General features: G+C 57.4%; 1 protein-coding gene across 2 annotated transcripts in view; it reads left to right on the forward strand.

Moving 5' to 3' along the window:
* The window catches only part of LOC101937837 (hepatocyte nuclear factor 6-like), a 37,698-nt gene extending 24,663 nt beyond the window's left edge, over positions 1 to 13,035 (forward strand). Inside the window, exon 2 of one of the 2 annotated variants that reach the window (XR_010593997.1) lies at positions 7,455 to 7,593. Coding sequence is in view for 1 of the 2 variants with exons in the window: in XM_005293804.4 (XP_005293861.3) it covers positions 7,455 to 7,753 (299 nt within the window). In the remaining variant the exon portion in view is untranslated. Of the gene's footprint in view, positions 1 to 7,454 lie in introns of both variants that reach the window. The other variant, XM_005293804.4, reaches the window with a different exon arrangement.
* The last annotated feature ends 2,012 nt before the right edge of the window (positions 13,036 to 15,047 follow it).

Raw genomic sequence — 15,047 nt, forward strand, 5'->3', positions numbered from 1 at the left:
AGACAGGGCCAATGAGTCAAATCTTCCCGCTGAACGGGGAGCGGCTCCTGCAGCCAGGCGATCCGCAGTGCCCGCTTAAAGCAAGGGAGCAGGGTATCTGGGTTCTGGTCTCTGCTCCGGGAGGGGCGTAGTGCCTAGTGGTTGGAACAGGAGACGTGGGCTGGGGGACTCCTGTCTTCTGTTTCCAGGTCCTGAGGGGAGCATGATCTAGCGTCTGGGCCTGGGATCCAGGATGACTGGGGTTTTGATTCCTGGCCCTGAGTCTCTGCAGGCCCTTGGCAGTAGCATTCCCCTCCGTTTACCCATCTCTCCTAACACCCCACAGTGCGGGGCAGGGAAACTCCATGGCTCTCGGAGACTTTCCCATGGAAAGCACGAAGTAATGGTGCAATCGCTGGGTCCGTTGTTTCGGCCAGGCTGGGTACCCGATGGACATGGCAGGGACACAGACTGGCCAGCAGGTCAGATGCCAGACTCCATTCACGCTGCAGAGACCCCGACTCAATCCAGGCTGCCATGGGGGAAGGGAGGAGGAGCGAATTCCTGGCTGGTTTCCAACCCCCCCTGGGGTGCTTTATTTAAGGGAAGCCATTGATTTTTTTTTCTCTCTCTCCTCCTTGCAGTCAGTCAGTCAGTGACAGTCACAAGCTAGTAGTCAATAGCCCACAATTCCCTGCGCCCGGTTCCCCAGGGGGGCTTTTCTGCCAGGGAAGCATTGATTTTGGATTTGCCAAAATTAGCCCCCGCTTTTTGCATCCCCCCCTTTCCCTCCCCCAGCCTGTGTTTATCGTCTATGCAAAGCGAGGGCAAAATTCTCTGTGGAGGCAAGTCCCTGGAAGTCATTTCTCGTGCGCAGGGTGGCTCTGGGAGTGGCCTGAGAGTGGGTGTATTTACTCTGCTCTGAAAGGAGCTGTGAATAAGAACCGGGCCCAGCTGAGAGACCGTGTCAGCAGAGATTCTTCCTCTGCCGCCTTAAAACCCAACCTGGCCATGGCGGCCTGGTAGCCACGGTGCCATGATGGAGGCCATATTGCCGGAGTCGGGCCAGCCAGCCTTCCTCTGGGGAGTGGAATCTCCATCCTTAGAGGTTTTTAAGGCCTGGCTTGACAAAGCCCTGGCTGGGATGATTTGGTCCTGCTTTGAGCAGGGGGTTGGACTAGATACCTCCTGAGGTCTCTTCCAACCTTAATCTTCTATGATTCTTTGAGAGAGACCAGGCCCTTTGGACTCAGCCATATCTTCCCCGCTGCCCAGGGGCTGGTTTTTAGCTCGGTACGGTTTCCTATCCTAGCGGAGATGCTTAAAGGAGCCGTTGGCTATTCCCAATGTTTGTCCCTCTTCAGGGCTGGGGAAGCTCCCCCAGATATGGGTCTTTTAAGGCTTGGGGGCTGACTCCAGTTGGGAAAGGATTGGCCATGGGGTTTTCAGGGGGGGTGGGCAGGGAGAGCAGGAGAAGTGACCTTAAAGGACAGGAGGTTGTGTGGGAACGGCGGAAGCAGGTGCAAAGAAAACGTGGTAGGATCATGGTCCATCTAGCCACGGGCCCCTGTAGCCCCCACTGAGTGCAGGGGGCTGCCCCAGAGAGCAGAATTGGCCCTCCTGGGGGTGAAGGTTTGGGACCTGGTGTCCATTGCCCTGCCCCAAAGTGTGTGTGTGGGATGCTGACTGGGGAGCAGAGTGCCCCCCGCCCCCAGCACAGGTGTAAACCTTCCCAGGCGTGAAGGAGAAAGGTTTCATCTTTTCCTTGGGCATTGACTCTCCCAGCCCCTTGCCCTTCCCAGTGGGTGGGGGCCGATGACCCCCAGGCCCCTGTGTCCGGAGAGGATCCTACCAATCTGCCTGGCCTTCCCCATTGCCATGGCAACCCCTGCTGGGCGATTTAACTCGGCAGCGTGATTCACGGCCACGCTCCCTCACTGCCTGCGTTTGTCTGGGCCGTCGACAGGTCCTAACCCTTATGTCACCTGCTCCACTCCCGGCACCTCTGTCCTGGTGCCTGGGTACAAGGACTAGAGCAGGGACGACGTGCCGGACCCCCACCCCTCTCTGGCACGTGGGGCACCAAGAGAACAGGCTGCTCTGGTCCTTTAGGCCAATTGCAGCGGTAGGGTGCCTGGAGCTGACCCAATAGGATTTGGGCACCTAAAGCATTTAGGCATCTTGATCCCAGCCTGGAATCTTAGGGCCAAAAGCCCCCTCTCGGTCACACCCGTGAAATGGGGAAGTCAGTGAGCCATGAAATGTGGGGAGGAATAGCTCAGTGGTTTGAGCATTGGCCAGCTAAACCCAGGGCTGTGAGTTCAATCCTTGAGGGGGCCACTCTAGGGATCTGGGGCGAAAAAATCAGTACTTGGTCCCGCTAGTAGAGGTAGGGGGCTGGACTTGATGACATTTCAGGGTCCCTTCCACTTCTATGAGATAGGTATATCTCTCTCTCTCTCTCTATATATATATATATATATATAATTTTTTTTTTTTTTAAGGAAACTGGAGGGGAGCTCAAAGCCCTGACTGAGATCGGGGCCCCGTCACGCTGGCCGCTGCCCAGACACAGAGTAACCGAGATCGGGGCCCCGTCACGTCGGGCGCTGCCCAGACACAGAGTAACTGAGATCAGGGTCCTGACGTGCTGGGCACTGCCCAGACACAGAGTAACTGAGATTGGGGCCCTGACGTGCCGGGCGCTGCCCAGACACACAGTGACTGAGATCAGGGACCTGTCATGCCAGGCGGTGCCCAGCCCCGTCCCTGCCCTGAAGTCTAGACAGACAAGTGAAGGGTTATTATACTCATTTTAGCAGCTGGGGAACTGAGGCACAGAAAGAAGATGTGACTCGTTCAGGGGAGTCTCCCCCTAGCTCCTGCCAAACCCAGGGGGAGTTGCAGATGCCCAATGCCTGGGAAAAATCAGGCCTTTAATTTTCTGCCAATCCAGCCGTCTTGTGAATTTCCTGCTATGGGCACATTGTGACATTGCCAGCAGAGCTGTTATGAGAGCAGGTGGGGAATATACTGGTGGGAGAGGGGGAGCAAGCAACGGGGGGAGTGAGACTGGGGTTGTGATCAGCTCTTAACAAGAGCAAGACACAAAAGGCGGGGGGGAGGGAGTGTCTTTGCAAAGGGCTTTGAGATCTTCTGATGGAAGATGTCCTGAAAACAAAATCTTGTCCCCTGGGCATTCTCTTTCTTTGAAGCCGGTGAGGCTGGTCGCTGCAGGAAGGCTGGGTCGCTTGTCTAGGAGGAGACCGATCCAGACCAGGCAGACAAGTCCTATCGTCCCGTTGTTACTCATTAGAACTAGGGGTTGTCACCAGGATCACCCCCTGCCCATCCTGGATCCAAACTCCTCCCCGTCAAAGTTTGAGGGGGTTCAAAGCCTGCATCTGAATTTCTGTGGCTGACACCCATCTTGTGTCAGACCGTGTCTTGGGTGGGGTCTTTATGTACTAAGACAGGAGACATCCCCCTCCCCCCGCCACACACACACAAAATAGCTATCGATCTATTCGGGGCCTCTTTGACTTTGTGGGATGGTGACAGGGTCGTGGCTGCCCCGTGCGCTAGAACAGCTGCTTTGGCTCGAATCAGCCCCTCGGGGCTGGGTTAAGGCAGAGGGGTGATGGGCCCCAGCGCCTGCCATCGCTTGAAGGGAGCAGGAAGGAAGAAAAGCTTGGAAATGGGACTGATGCCTGCCAGAGTTTGCAGCCAGCCTGAAACAAGAGCTCCAGGAGGCGTGAGCCGTGGGAACTGCCCCATTCTGCTTAACTCTGGAACCCGCTGCAATCTCAGTGGGAGATTTGGGTTCTAACCGACAGAGCAGGGGCTTAATCTGAACCAGCGTACCTAGGTCTCCAGTCCCCTGCTGACGGAGACTATGCTCCTTTCAAACCTCCCCCAGGGCTGCTGAGCAAACCCCGACCCCCCCACCACCACCACCCCTGCAAATGCCATCCGTGGCCGCTTGAAGCCCGGCCCGGCAAGGGTTAACGCGAAATAGGCTGTTGTTTGCAGACGCGCTGCTTGGATCTGATCAATATTTTCTATCAGCGTGCAGCCCCAGATGAGGAGCCAGGCGGGGAGCGGGGGTGGGGTGGGGGCTGGTTGGGGGCGGGGGGCACGGAAGGAACTGGAGGAGGGGAAGGCAGGGCCCTCATGTTTCACAATCGTAAGACAGAGCCATAGATCATCGCTGTACAGCGGTGCCACTTGGGGAGAGGCATGTCTGTACAGCTGGCCTGGTGGGTGCACAGGGCAGGAGGTGGGGGGACAGGGGACGGACGGACAGGGGGTGTTGCATCACATGGTACACTGCCAGGGCTGACAGAGGCATGTGCAGGGCTCTGGTTGAGGGCTGGCTGTCTCAGGCAGAACCCCGGTGTTGAAGACACCCCCTAACTCCCCCAGAACCAAACACCAGCGGCTGCCGGGGCCAGGTTTGCAATGAACAGCACTCTCCTGCTGTTTCACACTAACAGGGGATTTAGGATCCTCACCAGTCGTTAACCCACAGCCAGATCCTGAGGCCTTGAAGCTCCACAAACGTCAAAGCTGACCAACGGAAGCAGGTGAAAATCGGTGGGGCTTTCAGCCGGCCCCGCTTACACTGGCTAGACCAGCAGGTGCATTCTGGGTGGGTGTGCTTGGCATGCGGGGCAGCGTCGCCAGCTCCCGGGCCGTTTAGTGCGTAAGGTCCCAGCTCCTGGAGTCAGGTGATTCTGTCAGCTGCAGAGAAATTTGCGTCTCTAACGGGCCTTTGTCATCTTCATAGCCACCCCCGCCAGCTGCTCTCAGCCCAGCTGCAGCCTCCCTCTGCAGTTCTCCTGCTGGCAACTACAGAGTCCCCTTTTTATCCTCTAGCGACTGACTGAGGCCCAGACTTCTGGCACGTCTGGCCACTGGGCTCTCAGTCCCAGCTAAACCAGGTCCGAGGACAGCTGAGCCCAGCTCCCAGAGCCAGCCTTGGAACAGGGTTGGTTGAATGACCTTCAGGTTGGTCCAGTAGTTAGGGCCCAGGCCTGCTCTGTGCCATTCCCTGCTCTGCTACAGATTTGGGCAAGTCACTTGGCCGCTCCGTGCCTCGGTTTCCCCATCTGCACAATGCGGGTGATCGCCCTGCCCTGCCTCACAGAGGGGTTGGAAGGATCCGGCCATTAATGATCACGAGGCGCTCAGATACTAGGGTAAAGAAGAGGCGTAGCAGATAAAAGGGACAGCTGCCCGGTGACCCTCGGCGTCAATCAGACGTTTGCCTGACGTCCCCTAGCCTCAGCTGTACGATACGGAGTCGTCAGTGCTTAGCTGGCCTCGCTGGGTTGCAGCATGTCTTTATTTCACTAGGAGGGTGGTGAAGCACTGGAATGGGTTCCCTAGGGAGGTGGTGGAATCTCCTTCCTGAGAGATTTTTAAGGCCCGGCTTGACAAAGCCCTGACTGGGATGATTTAGTTGGGGATTGGTCCTGCTTTGAGCAGGGGGTTGGACTAGACGACCTCCTGAGGTCCCGTCCAATCCTGATCTTCTATGATTAGCTGGGCCCTATCGATCCAGGAGCCCATGAAGCACTGGACCGAGGATCTGTGGCTGAATATAGCAGCATTTAACATCTCAGCCTCCCCCTTCCCCCCCCCGCCCATGCCGGCCTCTTGCTCCATCACTGGGCTCCCTTGGCCCAGCCCATCCATCATCCCAAACGCGCCTCCTGAAGTGCCTGATGCAATATTAATGGCGGGCGGGCGGTTGGACGAGGCTCTAGCGAAATGAAGTGGCGGTTCTCGTGCATTATTGGTTTCCTTAGCTGTGAACGGTTATTGACACCCTACCTGAAGCCGGGCGGTGGTTACTCACCCGGAGCGGGCGGGGAGGCTGCTACAACCTGCGTCAGGCTGCGGTTACGTGGTGTGTGGCGGGAGAGGGTGGTAGCCCTTTAAATGGTCGGCAGGCCCTCTGGCGGCGCTCACCGGGTTCTGTGTTTTAGAAGCTAGCCGGAGTAGCAGCCTTGGTAGCTAGGACTGGCACAAGTCAATGTGATTACTTAGGGTCCAGCTGTGTCCGTGTGGTATCGGCGTAGGTTGTGTCAAGAGCAAAAGACGCACCAGACTGGCGCAGATGGATAGACGGGCAAGGCTGGCCTACTCCAGGGAACCGAGAGCTCTAACTGGGGCGTCTCTAATTTTCTTTAGCATGGAGTGATCTCAGCCCTGGTGAAGGATACCGCGTTGGCATCTCCGAAGCCACAAGGCCTCCGTCCATCCACAGAGCACGGGCGGTGGGCGGGCAAGCTTCAACGCTCTGCCCCCCGGTGTGTTCATTTTACCTGCTTTTCAGCAGCTGAGCTCCTAACTGGGGTAGGCCTGCGAGGCCCCACGTTAGAACAACTCCCCTCAGGATTCCAGTCTCCGGGGTTATTTTGTCCACCAGTTAGGCCTAATGTCTCACGCCGGTTCTGGTCCAGTCTCACACAGCTCTGGCTCAACAGGCGTGATCTGAACTCAGCCCTTGCGTTATATCAGGAGACCTGTTTGTTGGGACAAATTCAATCTCTGTCTGTCTCACTTCTGCCCCCGGCCCACCCGCGGTGGTTGTTCTGGGTCATCCTGACATCTCCTGAGCTCACGTTCACTCTCTGCAGCTGAGCTGACAATTAGGGGAAACTCGTAGGGTGTGGGTTGCTGGGGCAGGGCCTGGTTCTCGCTGGGTGTCCGTGTGGCACCCGGCACCCCGGGGACCTGAGCCCAGTTGGGGACTTGTGTGATAGAAGTTTGCACTGGTGTAAATGACGGCACAAGGGGCAGGGCAAAGGAGACTCGTCCCTGGAGGAGGGAGGAAGGAGACTGGGACATGACCTAACGCCGGGGGTGAGTCTCCTTATATCCCCTATATTCCCCCATCTGCCACTGCCAGGTTCTGACCTCTTCTTCTGAAGCAGTTGGTACTGGCCCCTGTGGGAGGTAGGACAGCAGCTACCTGGACCTTGGTTCGGATCCAAACGGGCAGTCCCTATGAGCCCTGAAGGTTGGTCTTGTGGTTACAGAATCCTGGATCAGGGCTGGATGAAATTCCCGTCCCCTGCCAGGGGATCAGGCCTCCCTTGCTAGGGCAGGCACCCTCTTCCTTCAGGGCAAGTTCCACATGCGGGGCAGGAGGAAACTTCCCGTGGGGCAGGATAGCCCTTTGCTGCAGGGTTTCTTAGCAGCTGGAGAAGCCCCTGTGCTAATCCAGTGGGGCAGGTCCCCCCAAGTTGAGCTTGGGGCTGAGGATCAGGAGTGGGGCCGGGGGCTCCAAGCAGCGTGTGGGAAGCTCGTCAGGGCTGGGGGTAGCGGGAGGATTCCAGTCTCTGGGGTTATTGGCTGGGCTGGTTCCCTGGCACTAAACCCACCCGCACGCCCAGCTCCAGCACCTCTGGGCAGCCGCTCCCCGCCTCTCTGACCGCGTCTCCTCTTCTCTCCCTCTGCCGCAGCCTGCAAAAGGAAAGAGCAAGAGCAAAGCAAAGCCGACAGAAACCACGTCCCTAAGCGGCACCGGCTGGTCTTCACGGACATCCAGCGCCGCACGCTTCACGCCATCTTCCATGAGAACCAGCGGCCTTCCAAGGACCTGCAGGTCACCATCGCCCAGCAGCTGGGCCTGGAGCTCTCCACCGTCAGTAACTTCTTCATGAACGCACGGCGCCGCAGCCTGGACAAGTGGCTGGAAGAGGGGCGCCCCCCGGCCTCGGGCACCCACACCTCCTCTGCCGTCACTTGCACCAAAGCCTGAGGGGAAGCCAGGGCGCCGGACAGGGGGCACCGCGCCAGGCTGGTGTCGATTGGGTGGGGTTTGATGGGGTGTCGGGGGGTGGGAGGGAGGTTGTTTTTAATTTCTCCTCTCTGGTGGTTTCTTTACCCTTCCCCTGCCCGAGTTTTTTTTTTTTTTTCAGCTGTTTCAACAGAACCCACCAGGCCCAGATCCTTAGCTAACATGAAACAGCTCCTTTGCACTGAGTGGGGCCTTGCTGATTTACCCCAGCTGGGGATCTGGCCCCGCTGACTCCAATGCAGCAACGCTGATTTACCCCAGCTGCGGAGCTGAGTTTAAATAATCACAGGCAAGCGCCTCAGCTGGGGTAAATGGGGCCAGACTGATTGGCACTGGCTGGGGAGCTGGGCCCCCCCTTGATTCCAATAACTGCCTGGGAGGCAGGGGAAGCACCTGGCTGAAGATTCGGGCGCCTGGGGGAGGTTGTGGCTCTTTAAAAAGCATTTGTTTCCCCTTGATGATGGAGCCCGTGGTTGTTTCCTTTGGGGGAAGGCGGTGCTGCCCAGAGGTGAGACGCAGAGCCAGGACTCCTGGGTCCTATTTGTGCCCCTGAGAGGGGAGCGGTGGTGTGGGGAAGTGGGGAGAGCTATGGCTGGGAGCCAGGACTCCTGGATTTGGTTCTTGGCTCTGAGAGGGGAGTGATGTCTAGCGGTTAGAACAATAGCCTAGAATCAGGACTCCTGGGTTCTGTTCTTGGCTCTTGGAGGGGAAATGCAATCTAATTGATAGATTAGTTGACTGGGAGCCAGGACTCCTGGGTTCTACACATGGCTCTTACAAGATTTCTAGCAATGTCACCATAAACTGATGAATCAGGAGCCCTGGGTTCTGTTCCTGACTCTGCCACTGACTTGGTGTGTGACCTTGGGGCACAGCGGTCCCGTGCCTCAGTTTCCCCACCTGTCAGAGCCCTTACAATTGCCCTATCTCACTGGGGTGCTGGGACGCTGAATGAGCCAGTGTCTGTCAAGTGTTGAGAGGAAAGGTGCTCTGGAGAGCCTGCCTCCGGGATATGATTGGTTTCAGGGTCAGAAGTCCCAAGGCGAATGGGACATTCCCCCAGCCTGGTTCCCCCTGTGTCACTGACTGGCAGTAAAATCAATCCATCAAAATGATCTTGGGCAACTTAATTAAGGGTTTATCTACAGGTAAGGTACTCCAGGATATCTATTCTGCTTTAAATTCATGCTCTACCTTAATCTGGATTAACTTTCCTGTGTAGACAAACCTGCTTCTTCTTCTGGCCTAAGTGTCCAGACTATGAGCCTGTTTCTGAGTGAGCCTGATTTCCCCCATGCCCAGCACCTTGTGCTGCTGTTTGCACAGGTGCAAAGTGCATTCAACTTGCTGCTACGCTCAGAGAGGACGGCCTTGTCCTCCTGCTCGGCACTGTGCAAGGCACTGTACAAATGGCGCCTTGGACTCAGTGCGTGGAGCTGAACAGCTGCAGCTCCTGTTAACACCTGTGGGAGGTGGGGATTCTCAGTGCTGGGCGGGGGGAATGTTGGATTACAAATCACACCTCGTGATGCGGCTCCCCGGGTGGCTTCTCCCCAGGGCGCATATGGAGGTTTTCCCAGGGAGCCTTTCAGTTTAAACAGCAAATCTCTGGGAATATGACCGGTCCCTTCTGCGGGGGAGGGATGGCTGGCAGCCCGGTGCTCTGTACCCAGCACCCTGTACCCAGCCCCCCTTGTGGTCCTGTCCCATGTGGACAGCCCAATAGCATCAGATGACAGCTTGCTAAGCTCTATGATCTAAAGCCCAGATCCTCAGAGGCATATAGGCACCCAACTCCCATTGGTTTGCTGTGGGGAGTTAGGCACCTAAATGCCTTTGAGGATCTGAGCCTTGGTGCTTTGAAATCACAAGTCCTGATTCTGCTGTCACTTCCACCCGTGCAAAGTGAGTGTGAAACACTCCTGTGCTGATGCACTCACGGTGCACGACCGAATCAGAACAGTGTGTGTGTGGGGGGTCTCCTGCTCGCTATGCACTGCAGCCGGGGCGGGGCTTGACCCCTCCTCCCCACAACCAGGATGCTTGGAAAAATCAAGGGGGGTCTTCTGTCTTGTGTCCCTTCCATGGATGCCTCTGTGGGTTGTGGGCCCAGGGGGGTTTTCTGGGCCCATAAGAGCCATGGGCAATCTCTGCGCGATGGAGGGGCCAGGCCTAGAGGGAACTGGTGTGTTGGAGAGGCCTGGGCATGTAGATGAACCAAACCCATCCTGAAAGCTCCCCAGGCGCAGAGCCTCCAAGGAATGGGGCCGTAGCACCCCTGGAAGTCAAGGGGGGCTCTGGGTTTGTGGGGCACTTATAGGACTGGGCCCGGAGTGAGGTTCCAAAGAGGGGGAGCCACTAACAACACCCCCTCCTCCCTGCCCTGCTAGCCGCTGGGCTGAGGCCTAAGCTAGGGAGCGTCACGCTGCAGTTGGGACAGACCAGAAAACCGGCTCCAACCCCCCTGGGAGCCTTGGGAGGGTTCAGGTCTGGCGCTCGACTTCATAGCTAAGGCCTGGTGCTTTCAAAATCCTCCTTGGTTCGCCTCCCAGCGTCCCCACCCTGCCCCCACTGGAGTCGCCAGCCAAATTCCCCCTGCGCCTCGCTGGGGTCCGGAGCGGCTCCCCTGCTTCGGGGAGGTGGCAACGCTTTTTCTTTTAATTTGCCCCCCGCCTGTCTGTGCATGACAGACACCCTGGGGGGGAGCTGAGCCGCAGCCAGGCCGGGCAGGACCCAGCGTAGCCTTCGCCGGACGCAGCAGCTCGGCACGGCGCAGCGGGATTTTGCTGCCCTCTATGGAACTGACCCCCCCCACCCAGCACCCCACACGGCCCCCAGACCTCAGGCCCTGTCTGCCGGGGCTGCATTTGGAGATGCGGCGACTCAAAGGGCTGGGGAGGGCTTTGAAGCAGCCCCTGACCTTTCCCTCCTCTGAGGATGAGAGGGACTGAGCCGGGCTCTGGCTCAGCCGGGAGCAGCTTCCCCAGAGGGCAGAGGGGGAGCGAAGGCAGAGAGACCCGGGCAGCTTGGAGGGCGGATGAAAGGTGGGGATCAGAGCTGAGCTTTTAGCAACCAGCGTCCCAACGGGCTGCACAGCTGAGCTCCCCGTCGGCTTCCTGGCTAAGGGGGAGGCTGTGCCCACAGTATGGGCAGGGAAGCTGGCCCCACACCACCCTGCCGGGTGCTTCCTGGTGGGATCCACTCAGAGCAAGGAGAGGGGAGTTTGGTCTCCAGTGGTGTCCCCCCGCCCCGATCTTTCGGCTCTCTGCCAGGCTGGCCCACGAAGTGGGCAATGAAAAGGGCTGGGGACCCCGGTGGGAATGGGGCTGGGGCCCAGCAAACTCATCACACCTGGGCCCCAGAATGCAGATTGGATAAGAATATTGGAGGTGGCCATCCCGGGCTCTCAGCTGGGGCTAGATTAGGCAGGAAGTTTCCAGCCATGAGCGTCTGGTTTTCTATCGGTGGCGCTCAAGGGGAAGCGGGATACAGCAACGAATAGAATAAGAGTCCGAGTAAGGCTTGGTAAGGTGCCCATCGCCGTGGTATCTATGCGGGTGGCGGGGCAAGGTGATGCCCTGAGACCATGTCTAAGGCGAACGGGATCCCCTTGCTGGGAGTCGAGAGCACGTGCCCGGGGCAGGACTGAAATCCTGGCACCGCTGACGTTCATCCCCAAACTCCCCGGGGGCTGGGGGCGGCTTTCACCTGCACCAGCGTCGCTACGTTGGTGGCGGACACGTTGTGCTGTTGTAAGACGGGGCTGGCGCCAGTGTCACTGTGGCCGATCAGCTGCCAGGGTCCCTCCAATGGGTGGGAACCCCGTTTTCCACAGGGTGGCATGGCTGCAGGAGGGGATTGCAACCTGAGCCAATTTCCCTCGGCTACCCCAGCACCTGAGATCTTTGCTTGGCAGGCATGCTGCCTGCTTCTACACAATGCAGATGGAATTCAGGGCTTGTGTGTTCGTGTACACACACACACACACACACCCCCGCCGCCGGCCGTGTGGACACATTCTATCCAGTTCAACCTGGTTTAGCTGGCACATCAGGCCAAACTAAACCCGCTGTAGGTCAGGCTTAAAGCCAGGCAAGAGCGTCCACACGCGAAGGTGCACCAGTGTAAGTGAACTGGTTTCAAAATCGCACCTGCGGTTGCCCCGTGATGCTCAGATCCGAGCGGTTTGTCAAACAGTTGAAGCTTCTGGGTGGAAAGGAGTGAGCGAGAAGCAGCCTGTCCTTAATGATCTCCACTAACCCCTCCCGTGCGGTGCTGCCAGGCTTCCGTTCCTGTGGAGCGGGGCTGATCCCAAGCTGGGACGACCACAGTCGCAAATCAATAACCACGTGGATGGGCTGAAAGGCCTCAGCGCTCCCCACGCGGGGCGCACTCGTTCGGATAAATAGTACAGGCCAGAGCCTCTGCTTCTTTGGAGCGATGCTCGTTTCCCCAGCCGGCTCTGCCCCATCCACCTGCTACTCCAGGGCCCTGGGAAATCCACCCCCAACTCCTGGAGTCAGTTACACGTAAGGAAGGATCTGACCTAGAAAACCCTGCCCCGGATTCTGCATGAACACATCAGACCCGGCCGGGACTTAGCTGGCTCCATCTCCCCTTGGCTGTCTGAACGCCGTCCCCACCGCGAGACAGCCCAGGTGTCCGTATCCTGCTGCCTGCCCAGCCGCTCCTCACCCAAATTTGTCCCCATATGTCTCGTGCGACTCTATTGTTTTGTCAAACCGCGGCAAATTTCTACCTCACTTTGTCTCTTGCACCAAAGATACCAAAGATTTTGCAAGGAGTCTCCGTGTGGGCACCTAGGTGGGCCTGCGTGCGTGTGTCGATAGCTATATTTAGAGAGAGATATTTTTTTGCATGGCTTGTCTCTGGAAGTACTCTGTGGTGTCGGACTGTCACCCTGCGTGGGCCAGGAGCTGCTTCCCTCCCTGCAGAGCTGGTGACGTGAGCTACATGCGTCATCTGTCCTAACCGAGACAACGACTCTGTGACATTCCCCACGGTCCCCTGCTCTCTGGATGTTACCAATATAATGCACTTTAGTGAGACACCTGTAACAGTGGGACAGACCGGTGCTGTTCTGCTAAGGAGTGACTCTCTGTAAAAGCAGGATGGTGGGGCCGGATCGGAGCCATGATAAATACAGGATTGGTTTACAAGGCTTTGCGAAAAGATCCAAAGATTATTTTTTCTGCTAGTTTCCCCCTCCCCGCACCTCTAACTGAGCAAGAAACGTCCTTCGGGGCAAAGGTGTTTCCCCACAAGCTGTCAGTGCTGCAAACTCCTCCTGGGCTCTGAGAATCAAACTGGGTTCACTTCGAATTGGGAATCAGCCCTGGTAACAAAACCTCTGCCAGCTAAAAACCCTGCTCTGGGCGGCTCCGCTGTCTCCATTGCACAGCATGCTTCGGTGTCATTCCAGCCAGCGCACGTTTCCTTGGCTGCACGAGCACCTAGGATCTTTGCTAGCTCCTTCTGGTTCCTAGATCTGGGGGGGAGATTTGCAACTGCAACCTAGGAAATAACTATTGATGAGGCCCGAGCCAGCCTAGAACCTGGCTCCGTCCCCCACAGCCTGCAGGGCAATGGGGAGCATTAAAAACATACCTTTGCCCCTCGGCTCAGCAGTTATGCGCTTGAATGCACACAGGGAGCACAGCTGCTGAGCAAGAACACAACACGTTCTTGCAGTCGCTTCTCTGACTCCCCTGGGGCCAGTCTCTCAACATTCCCTTAAGAGCAAGGAGCACACCTCACACGGCTGGGGCCGGATCAGCATCCCTCAGACCCAAACCCTCTGCCCTGCCGCCGAATGAAATCCAGGCCCCTTTGGGAGATTTCTCAGGAGCGTTCCTAGCCTACCGGTGTCCCTCGGTGGGTCACGAGCGAATGCAGAACTGCTGGATCTAAAAGCCCGAGCTGCCCCTGCCTGAATTAGAGAATGAGCGGTGAAATCAATGGGAGTTTTGCCAGTGACTTCCGTGGGGCCAGGATTTGCCCCAGATCCATTGGCTCAGAGAGACCAGCAGGCTGCTGAAACTCTATGCACGGTCTGGCCTCTGGGGCGGGGCAGGGAGCTCCGGTTGGCTTGGGTTACACAAGCCCGTTGTGGGTGCTTCCATGTGGAACCAGGTGAGACAGCAGCCGGCCGCCAACACAGACAATCCCCTGGGAGCAGGAAACAATCCAGCGCTTTGAAACGGTTCTGCTCAGGGACTTTGACTGAGTTTCAGGCAGGGCCTTATTCTGCCCGAGCTACTTCACCACAAGCCGGGAAGGTCGAGACGGGGATCCCCAAGGATCAGAGCTGTTCGGGTCCAGGTTCCCGCTCTCTTTAGCACCCCGATTTCCCTCTGGCCCTTTGACTGGCTGGCTGGGACTCTCAAAGGAGCTTTGGGGCATCTCATTGACTGGCGGTGCGAGCTGAGTGCCTAACTCCCTTAGACTCCACTGGAAATTCCAGTCTCTCTCCCGTAATCCCAGTTGCTGGGAAATGCTGGTGATTCTAAGGACATGAACCTCGCCCACTCTGTACTGGTGTCTCTCAAGCAGCGGCCTTGTCTGCCACTTGGGAGGCTAAAGGGCACCTCTTTTAACCTCCAGTTTCACACTGGAATTGGCAACATCAAAGAGCCAAAGAAAAGACCTGGACAATTCTCACACTCACACACACACACACACACACACACACACACACACACACATCCCTAAACTTGTGATGTTAGATACCATCATCCCGAGACCTGCTGATTTTACCTTGATGCCCTGCCTCTTGGTCTTGGTCAGGGGAATCGTTTCCCCTTCGCAGGACTCTGCTGGTGGCAGTATGGGGATAAAAGGGAAAGGCTTTGGAAGCTCTCTGTGCCCTCTTGTGAATCGGGCATTGGTAAGATTCTCACCCACTACTGCAGTCCAGCTCTGAGAGGTGTCTCTGTCAGCCAGCCCCTGGCACATCTCTGCTGCAGAACTGGCAGAAACCAGCCAGAGCGAACCACGGGGTCTGGCTGGGTCCAGCAGCCTCCGTCAAGAATCCCCTTTATATTCATTGCAGCCCAGCCTGGCCTCTTCTCCACAGTGGGGAATTGGGAAGAATATAGTAGCAGCTCTGAGCATCCGTTCCTATCTGTGCACAATGCAAACAACTGCTGTGACGCCCCTTCCTTCCTTCCTTCCCCCGATGCCACGTTCTGGCTGTGGCCGGCGGCACGGATTCGTACAGAACGGTGGGTCTGAT

This window comes from Chrysemys picta, chromosome 20 (assembly GCF_011386835.1).
Source record: "Chrysemys picta bellii isolate R12L10 chromosome 20, ASM1138683v2, whole genome shotgun sequence".
Classification (NCBI taxonomy): Eukaryota; Metazoa; Chordata; order Testudines; family Emydidae; genus Chrysemys; species Chrysemys picta.